The sequence below is a fragment of the Phalaenopsis equestris genome, unplaced genomic scaffold (assembly GCF_001263595.1).
Source record: "Phalaenopsis equestris unplaced genomic scaffold, ASM126359v1 Scaffold001305, whole genome shotgun sequence".
NCBI lineage: Eukaryota > Viridiplantae > Streptophyta > Magnoliopsida > Asparagales > Orchidaceae > Phalaenopsis > Phalaenopsis equestris.
In genome coordinates this window covers 81300-91942 of record NW_018165744.1, presented here as the reverse complement: position 1 = coordinate 91942, position 10643 = coordinate 81300, and the positions used below count along the sequence as shown (strand labels likewise).

The 10643-nt window shown below is 36.1% G+C and overlaps 1 protein-coding gene across 2 annotated transcripts in view; it reads right to left on the bottom strand.

Annotated features, from left to right (window-relative positions):
* Nucleotides 1–3093: 3093 nt before the first annotated feature.
* Nucleotides 3094–10643, bottom strand: part of LOC110033841 — a 43752-nt gene continuing 36202 nt past the window's right edge. The window contains exons 4-5 of one of the 2 annotated variants that reach the window (XM_020737959.1): nucleotides 3284–3610; nucleotides 3094–3236 (exon numbers count right to left, since the gene is read on the bottom strand). In XM_020737959.1, coding sequence (XP_020593618.1) covers nucleotides 3302–3610 — 309 coding nt within the window. In that variant the 3' untranslated portion in view covers nucleotides 3094–3236; nucleotides 3284–3301. Of the gene's footprint in view, nucleotides 3611–10643 lie in introns of both variants that reach the window. The other variant, XM_020737958.1, reaches the window with a different exon arrangement.

Here is a 10643-nt window from a genome sequence, read left to right as displayed (position 1 = left end):
CCACCATCACTAAATTTCCATTATCCATCAACTACCACCAAATTATTATAGACACCCAACTATGGTCACTTGCATCCATCACTCGTTTATAGTCATATTAACCACTGCAGTATGGTTAATCAACAAGCCACGATAAACTAAAATTTCATGATCATCAACGCCTTACTAGCATCACTAAAACTTTTTCATCTGTAGTCGCATGGCCACTTTTTTTAGTTTGTGGTTGTTAGACCTTTATTATCTAATAATGCACCCAAACATAAACATTTGGCCATGGTTGATCGAGCTTTATCACCTATCTATACTCTTTAAACCATCATTTATAACCATGATTAACACAGCTCAATTGTCTAACCTTCACTGCCTAACTATAATCATCTGATTAGTGTTGCATGACTATAGTCTTTTAACCACCAACATCTATTAACTTTATTACCCTCCATCAATTATATAACCAATGGTCAAAACTATTATAAATCACACAAGTTATAAAACTTCATATTTTGTAGATTAGATGTGACATTGGTCAGAATGTATTAATTCAAAAGATGAATATATATTTTGACGAAGGACCTGATCATAAAAATAATGATTCTAAAATTTTGGAATCTACAAGCCCAATTTTAACAAACTTAAACCTTTAATTAGGAAGGCAATTTAACCAACCTAGAAGTCACAATTCCATGTTATCTAGTCACAAAAAGAATAAGATGGGTGAGGCTATTATTTCATTAAGAAGCTTGTCGAGACTTACAAGTCAACAACATAGGTCAAGCTATGAAACTACGAGGGGGTATTCATTACACTTAATGAATTAATTTTTAGTTGGTTAATTTTATATGCACTTAATTTCACAAAAATTTAAAGTATAGTTAAATCTAAAATTTTAGTACAATTCTCTTGAGAAGTATCACATATCCATTTAGGTTAGATGGTGTGTATTGGACAAGCATATGAAAAATATGGAGAAAAATTAATATGCATGCATATGGTTAGTTGGATAAAGGTTGTTGGTTTATTTTAGTTGTTATGTTTTTTTTTTTTTTATTTTGTTCAAATAAGATAATTTATCTTGGGAGCCTAATATGAAACAACCATGCTTTGAATAATTAATAAATGACTTATAAAAAAGTACTTCTTATGAGCAAATAAAATAAATATGTCAAAAAACATAAGAAAATAAAATAAATGTTGTTGGATATCACTGATTGTTGCTTTTATATTGTCAAACCTAGTTCAATAAGTATTAGCATGTGAGTTTTCATTTTTTTCTTCTTGTAAGTCCTCTGTGAAGCATAAGATGTCATTGAGTATTGAATGTCTCATTCTCGTTCATCCTAATCTCACATGCTTCGACTCAATTCTACTTCTAAAAAAAAATTAAAATTACACTTTCTAAAATAAAATTCAAATAACACCTATAAAATAGATGCTATTAGGATAAGTTAATTCATTCGCACACGCAAATCCCATCACATACACGTACTAAGCTATATGTCTTTCTGGTCATGATTTTTTGCTTAAACATTTAGAATTTATAAGTAAACTTACTAGCTTGAAGGATTTTTTATAATTAATTCTGCTCCCTATGCATTGCCATCCATTCCTAAACATTCATTCTACACTCATCACCTCAGAATCACAAAAAACCCATCATCATAGCAGCACAAACACAACATAACCAAAATAATAATAATAATAAGGTAAATGATCCTAATAATAAAAATAATAATAATAATAATAAGGTAAATGATCCTAATAAATGATTGTAATGATTATGGTGAGTTTCTAGCATAATTTTCTTTTAGGTTTAATTTCACTCTAAGGGTGTTTTAAATTCAAGCGATTAATATTTTAGGTGTTCATTTTATATTCAAATTTTGATTCATATACAATTATTTCCCATCTATAGTTGAAAGATTAGGTTTGCTTGATTATAGCACTTAATCAACGAGACCCAAGTATAATTATTTAACCTTTGACACCCACTACAATCAAAATCATTATTTCTCAAATACAGTCATCAACCATTATTGCTCATTTACAATTAGTTGAACTTCATCATTCGACAACCATCACCTAACTACTATTGCCTAACTATTATTTTTTATCACTGACACCAAACAACTATTGTCAAACCTCTATCATTTAACTACTATCACTTGATCATTGTTATTCAACTACAATTACCTGCCTAAAATTATCAAATCTCTACTAACCATCAATGATCTCTTAACCACCAACACCTATCAACTTCATAGCCTGCCACACCCATACAAATAATGCACATCATTGACACATGCCATCACCTATAAAATTAATGCACACAATCACTTATAAAGTTGATCTCTTGTCTACACTAATGCTAATAGTTGCTAACCTCATTGCCTATCCTCATCAAGAGTACCAATTGATGTAATTTCCGATAAGGCTAAAACATGCCATCCCCATCAAAGTTATGCTTAAATTTTAAAAACTTATGACTCATTTATACAAATAAGAATGACCAAACACACCATAGATAATCTCTTGACAACTATACCTTTACCATATTTCAAATATCACCCCATAATTTAATTTCATAGTTTGTCAACTTTATTATAATAATCACTCCTCTAATTTTAAGGAAAAATGTCATTTATAACTTATGACATATAATAATAGTATCATTTGAACTGATCCATGCCCCATGGCACCTTTTCCTGGCTCATTCTTTTAATAAAAACTCTAATCTCCTTTCTCAATTTTTATTTCTCTGTATGTGTTTTAGATCTGTATACAAACTTAAAAATTAATATCCAACTATAATTTTTATTTTGCACAATTATGTATTTATATATATATATATATATATATATATTCAAAAATCTATTAAAAAATTTTAAGCAAATTTATGGTCTAAATGCAATATAGATTCCACCCAATTAAAATTTGTGTGCACCATACATGACTCTTTAATTTTTTCATTGATTTAGAACCTTATAAAAATACACTTATAATTTTACTATGGTTTGAGTCCAATCAGCAATCCTATAAAACCCTCCTCTATTCCCATATTTAATTTCTCCTTCACAATACTGATTTAAACGTTTCATTAAAGGAAGCAAGATAATCCCATCTCATTAGAAGATTTCTTAACCATCCTGCAGAACATAAGTATCATTCCCGAAAGCAAAGCACACATCTTTCTTAGCAGGCATCATTATTTCAATTTTAGACGATCGCACTAACAAGCAATGACACATACAAGCATTCTTAACATATTCGCATGGAACATAAATAGCTGCCAATGACTACATCATCACTTGGTCTTGCTACCCAAGTTAAGCTGCAACGCTTTTACAGTAAAGAGGGCAGCAACTGTCAGAGTTGGAACAAAGACGATATCCGGCACGAGATTAATTCGAAACCGTTTCAGCTGCGGCACATTCTGGCTTGACTTCTTCAGCACCATCAAGGCAGGTGGAACCACCAGTCCGGTCATGACGATCGTATCTCCGCTCTTGATCTCTTTCACATTTCTGGTCAGGAGATCAAGCACTAGCTGCTTTTTGCGTTCCAGTTCTTTTTCTCCACTACCTTTCAAGTCTGACCACTGCTTATAGCAAGCCTGAAAATAGGTAGTAAAAGTATTGGTGGAATGCATATTGACATATGATGTTATATGGTGAGAAATAAAATGATGGTACTAGGTTATTTACATGCATGAATGGTGCAATTAGGTTCATTTTTTCTCATTATTGTCGGATTCATTCTTTTTCATTTTGGTTTATGTTGCTGAGCAACATGGCGCGATCTCAACTGGTTGATGTAGGTAGTTTAGACTTAATGGTTTGAATTTCTTCACAAGTTAATATTATTGCTTTTTACTATTGGTGTTACTGATTTTATTATGTTTGATACTGCCAGCTAAATTAATGCACAACGTATTATATAATGTTCATTTTCAAACTGAGTCACTTATTGTGTTACGGGTTGTAGTTATGTACAAGAACTGTTTTGGTGCTGGTCAGATTAAGTGATTGTATGTGGTTAATGTTTACATATCATGATTTGGTGAGGTAAGGTTTCTATCTTTAGTGGCGAATTAGTGTTCCATTGCCAAAAGAGCTGCTTTCCGAGTCATCGCGGATCCGACGATCAAGGTCATTGCAAATCAAACGGTTCGGAATCCATCCATCAATAGAAGCTATTCCGGACAAGTAATAGAATAAAGTTGGACAGTTGAACGTGGCTGCTAGAGTCAAGGAAGTCGAACGCTCAAAACCGAGCAACTCAAGCCAGTAAATTGAGGCCGAGGGACTGGCGCGGGTCCGACGATCGAGGTCATTGCAAATCAAACGATTCAGAATCCATCCATCAATATAAGCTATTCCGGACAAGCAATAGTATAAAGTTGGACAGTTGAACGTGGCTGCTAGTGTCAAGGAAGTCGAATGCCCGAGACCAAGCAACTCAAGCCAGTAAATTGAGGCCGAGGGACTGAGGACAGGTAATTGAGACCAAACGACTGATATTAGGTAATTGAGGTTGAACAACCGAGGTCGAACGATCCAAGTCAAATATCCATATCCTGGGCTGAAAGATGATCAGTCAAAACCTGGAGTTTAACCCTCATATTTCAGCAGTACAACTCAGAATTGACCTCTTCTATGATCCAGAGTCAGAATGAGAAGAGGCGGCATAAATCCGGGGGTCACATGCTTAGAAGGCTTGGACAAGAGAGACTCAAATATACACTTTTATGGAAGCCAATTACTATAAATAGAGGAAATTAAATGTAAACAAACATCTTTCTGAAACGATCTCCAATCTGAGAATATTTTTTTGATCTCAAATCTTTTCCATTGAACTCCGCCTCTGATAACACCTTTTGGTAGGGGTGACCGATACCGAGAAATGCGAGGACAAGAGGTATTCCAATCCTTGGACAAATCCACCAGGTTGTAGTGTCTGCTCCTACTCTTCGCACTATCTCCACTCAGTTATGCGGATCACATTTTAGTAAGGGCCTCCAATTACCAACTGACTTCCTACACTTCTGACAAGGCTCTCCTTCTAGTGGCACACTCCTCTTCCTCAAGCTCCTTAAAGCGAACCGACTTCAGCATTCTTCCCAGTTGCCTCCTTGCCAAAGAATAGCACCTCACATTTAGGAAGAGATAATCTAGTCATAAAGCTCTCCCTCTCAAGGTTGACAACTTGTGACAGGAGAGGTAGGGTGATCGGCTCTAGAGCCAATAGGGAAACAATAATGCCATGGGTCCCCTCCATCTACTAATCAAAATCTGATCCATCAGTCACTCCATCACTTCCCATCACGCCTTCACCAACCACCACTTTTCGAATCATTACATGTGAATCAAGTATCTGCAAGTGAAACAGACTTACCTGCAAGTTTTGTAACGTACCCCCTTCTATTGAAAAGAATCAACTCATATGTTCTCACTTTTTGAATAACAATAATAGAAGGGATAATCAAATGAAAGTAGTCACTCATACCTATTCAAGCCTTGCCTAGCCTCCCCTCTCGGCCCTCCTTGGTTAGAGCCTCATCCAACTATTTTTTGAGTGGTTTACACAAACTCCTAATCAACATAAGTCATGAGAACATCGTTACCCGTATCAAGCACTATAACGACAATTTGGGTCAAGTTACCTGAGAACTCTTATTATCACAACCATGATCTAGTAAGCTTACAACAGGAGGCCCTAAGGAGTTTTCGACTTTGGCTATCATAGGTGTCTAAGCAGGGCTTGTCCCAATCAACCGACCACTCCATCGAGGAAAAATAAAATTTGCACTTAAAATCCTTCATCTTATTCTCTAGGCTATGACAGTGGATCTTACTCTTCGATGTGACCAAAATGAATGCCTTTTGATATGAGCGCAGGGAGAACATATGATGGAAGAGCTCAATTGAACAAGGGATCTTACTCATTTGACTTGTTCTGACGCATGCATAGCTTCAATCAAAAGATGACCCATTCGAATAAGTCTCCTAAGCATCAACTTGACTTAGAATATGAATTGCCCCAAGCGGTCAGATTCACCTGAGCATAAGACAAAAAGAACGTCTCCATTACATCCATAAGCTTTTGTTGAAAAAAATCCTCTGGCTACTTCAATATCACAATCTTCTGCTCCACACTGACTAGTTGTGCTAGATAATGAACAGTTTAACAGTGGCAGTTTCACCTATGCATGAGCTAAAGCATCATCGACAGTGAGAGTATGCACAGTATAACTTCCTTCAAACTCAATTATAGCATTCCTTTTGTTAGCCATTTAGTTATCCCCCCATCATTGAGTCATTCAACTACATCCAATCTTCATTATGCTCAAGGCGATCAACACTTTTAATTATCCACTCATCACCACCTAGATCACCACTCAGAGCTTCATTCAGATTCAACAGGGCTGATCTCTCTGCATAGTATATAGAACTCAAGAATGCATTATAAAATGCATAATTATAATAAAGAATAGAGAAATAAATATCCCTTTTATGGAATTCTTTCTCGTTGCCTTTATTAGTTAAACTCTAGATTGTAGGAAGGGACAAGTCATCACCCAAGGCAATTAAAGTTGTTTGGGACTTGGGCGGAGGAGGTGCCAATAAATGAACCATCCTTTGATGCCTCAAAATTTGGATGAGCAACAATGCTAGTCAGCTCAAGGGTTACAATATAGTTCCTAGAGTTTTCCTGGAAGAACCTTTTTAACTGGGGACCGAATCGAGTCTCTTGCACTTCCATACAAGCTTTGCCTTTTCTCACCCTCCACGCTGGTACTAGCTTAACATGCCTAGGATAACAACCTATGATAGTATGCTAATTTTTTTGTTCTTATCGTAGAACAAATTCTTAAGAGATAAGAGAACTAAAGAACTAAAGATGTAAAACTAAAAAGTAGTTGTTTGAGTCATAACTAATTAGAAGGTTCAAGTTATCGCAAATCAAATTGCCTCGAGTCCATCCATCAGTGGAAGCCATTCTGGTTTAAACTAATAAGTCATAAAATAGGACACCCCTACCAATGATAAGGAACTGATCAACCAAATCCAAATATCTAAGGCTAGATAATTGAGGTCGATCGATTGAAGTTGGGTAACCAAGGCCGAGCAACTAATGCCAGGTAATTGAGGCCAAATAGCTGAGGCCGGGCGATCGAAGCCTGGCATCCACAAACTGTCGTTGAAAGATGATCACTCAAGACAAACATTTTACCATCTTATCTTAATAGTATAACTCAAATTTGACTTCTGCTAAGATCCCGAGTTATGATGAGAAAAGGGTGACAATAATCTTGGGGTCCCATGGTTAAAAGTATAGGATAAGGATGCCCCAAATATGCCATTTTATGAGCTCCAATAACTATAAATAGAGGAAAGTAAATGTAAAATATGTTCCTTTTAGAAGGATCCCCAACAAGAGAATAGTATCTTAATCTCTGCTTTATTCTATCTAGCTCTACCTCTATAAAAACCTTTCTCTATCTTTAGTTACAATCTATTATTTGGGTGTGATTCAAAGACACAACTAGGTTCATCAAGTGCCTTTAGAGAAGGCTTCCTATTCAATTAGGTGGATAAAATTCATGAGTTTTAATGATCTATTTTGTTATTAGGTTTCTCTATTTTGATAAACAAGTCACATATTTCAACCTACAAATAATGTTTCTACTATGCAGAAAAATGACTGCAACATCAAAGCTTTCAAGACCATGGAACAATGGGGGCTTATTATGCTGTTTGGAAACATTTTGAATCTTTACAAAGCATTTTTTAGGGGTTATTGCGGCGTGTTGAAAGATTCACGTTGATAGGGTGATAATTTAAAATTCAATATAGTACGTAAATTCAACGCGCACACACAAAGATGATTGAAAAGTAGCAAGAGAATACGCCATAATTTTTTTTAGTGGAAAAGCCCGAAGAAGAAAAAAATCAAGGGGCCTAGCCCAAATATAATATTCCACTATAAATGTGTAATTACAAAGATACACCCTTTTTTTCACAATTGAAAAAGAAGGGTTACAATGCTACACCAAGTACAACACTTGTCCATTTAAAAATTACATAACACTTCAAGAGTTTTAAAGAAGTGGTCATATTTTGTGTACAGTGGTTGAAATTATTCTTTGTTGGAAGTTATCATTGGGTCTCAAATATGATGTTACTTACGACTCTGTTGTTGACCTCATTTTGAGGTCATTACTCTTCCCTTAGGATCCTAGGATCTAGCTATAAAAGTTTCTATTGACCATCTTAGAAAACTAGATTTGAAACCCACCCTTTTAGAAATTCCAGCCACTTCCTATTTTCCTGTGATGTCTAACATTTATGGTCTCAAAATTATTGTCTTATAGACGAGCGGTTAAGTGCTATTGTGTGGAGACTCAGGGAGAAATTCCTAATAGGATCTCGAGCCCTAGGAAGATCACTTTATGACTTTATCGTCACACACACTCACCAAATGCACAAAATTCACTAAATTGCACAAAATCGTCACACGAGATATGACTTCAATTGAGCCCAAAAGAAGGGTGAAAATGCAAACTTCTCCAAACGACCTCCAATAACAAATTGGACTGCGCCAGCGGTCCGGGACACCAATTTTAGTAGGAAAATACACCCATATTTTCATATTTCCGACACGAGAAAATTTGCACGCAAATCAACGAATTCATCAAAACGACCTCCGACGGTGAAATGGTTCACGTCGGTGCGTCTGGAACGTTAAAATTACCTAAAAGGGACATTCAATTTTCTACAATCTGACGCACGAATAAAATGCATAAATCAAATTTTATTTTTGAAATATTAAATATTTTTTTATATTTATATTTCTTATTATAATAAAATTATAACCCTAAGTCCTATTTAGGTTTTCACCCGCACTCCCTCCCTCTGTTCGACCCAATCACGGGTTCGAACTGAGCTGCTTGGAGCTCCCTCTCGCGTCCGTGCCCTAGCTCCACGGCAGAACCACGCGGCGACGTTTCCCCCTCCCGTCTCTTCCCCTTCTCTACGTGGCACGACAGCCGTTCGGCTCTCCAAATGGAGGAGGCGGGCTGGCCGACGTTCCTCCTACTCAAGGTTATACGCGCTCCCTCTTTATTTTGACTCTTCTTTCCTCTTTTCGATTGGTCGACTAGGGTGGCAAACAGGTGGCTTTTCTTTGGGATTGAATTATAGTTGGAAGCATTCTTTCTGTTTTGCCTCATGCATTGGGTTTGGTTTGTTCATATGTTGGGTTTGGGTTTGGATTCTTTTGAGTCAAATTCATATTAGCAAATAGTCTTTGCTTTAACCCATGTGCTGGGTTCATTTTGAGCTTCTTCTAGGCTGGAGTTAGCTGAAGTTTTTACACTATTTTAACCCATTTGCTGGGGCTTGGTTTTGTTTCTGTGGCTCCTTGCCTGAGACCAAATGCACCCGTTTTGGATTTTAGTCTTATCTTTTTTGCTGGAATCAAATGTATTTATTCTGGATTTTTGGTCTCGCTGTTTTGTTGAATTCGGGTACACATATGCTGGACTGATACCTTATCCTTACTACTTGGGCTTGGGTGTGCTTTTGCAGCTCCCTGTCCCATTTCTTTTGCTCAGTTCATTATGCCTAAGTAATTGTCAGTTTTGCTCCTCTCCCTGGCTTTACTTGTGAGCTTGTTTGTGATCTTGTTTTGAGATTGTTTTGGTTGTTGTTTCTTGCCTCTACCTGTGAGCTTAAATGTATGGTTGGCCTATTTACAAAATCTGAAATTCATGGTTGGCCTATTTGCAAAATCTGAAATTTATGGTTGGCCTATTTGCAAAATCTGAAATATTTGTTTGGCCTATTTGCAAAATCTGAAATTTATGGTTGGCCTATTTGCAAAATCTGAAATATTTGTGGGGCTTATTTATAAAACCTGAAACATTTGGGTGGTGTATTTGCAAAATCTGAAATCTGTGGGTGGCTAATTTGTGAAAATATGAAATGATTTGATGATTCCTTTGCAAAAATCTGAAATGCATGATAGGTGGAATATTGATTTGAGGCTCTATGTTCATTCCCTAATTTGCTACGTGTCTTTCCCATTTGTTGAGGCTCGATTTTGGCTCTTTGGAGCTGGATAAAAGTTGAAAATATTTCTCTGTTCTCCCCATGTATTGGACTTGATTTAGCTTAAATTATAATTTGTTTTTCAGCTCTTATGGATATCGGCCTTCTTCTTTAGTTATTTTATGATTGAAAATGTTTGATTTGGGATTAGTTTTTCCCCTTTATTGCCCCTAGCTGAAAACCTTAATGTGGTGAATATTCACCTTCGCTGTGAAGGTCGGTTCATTGATTGGGTGAACCGTACTTGGAGCACTTTCTAGTAGTATGTTTGGACTATGTTTTTAAAGTTTTACTCTCCACATTTTGAAGTTTTATTCGTGAAGGTTTAAGTTACATTTTGAAGCTTTTAAATCCCTATTTGAGAGTGATTCAATCATTTTTTTTAACGAATATAAACGCTTTTAGGCCGATGCACTTACGAATTCGCTCCCAGTTTTACTGATTTGACTTTGTTTTAAAAAGTGGATCGGCCTCTTTTCGTTTGTTTTGTTTTTTTTTTTTTAATGCGTTTTTTTGAGTTGTGGCAGCAAGGGG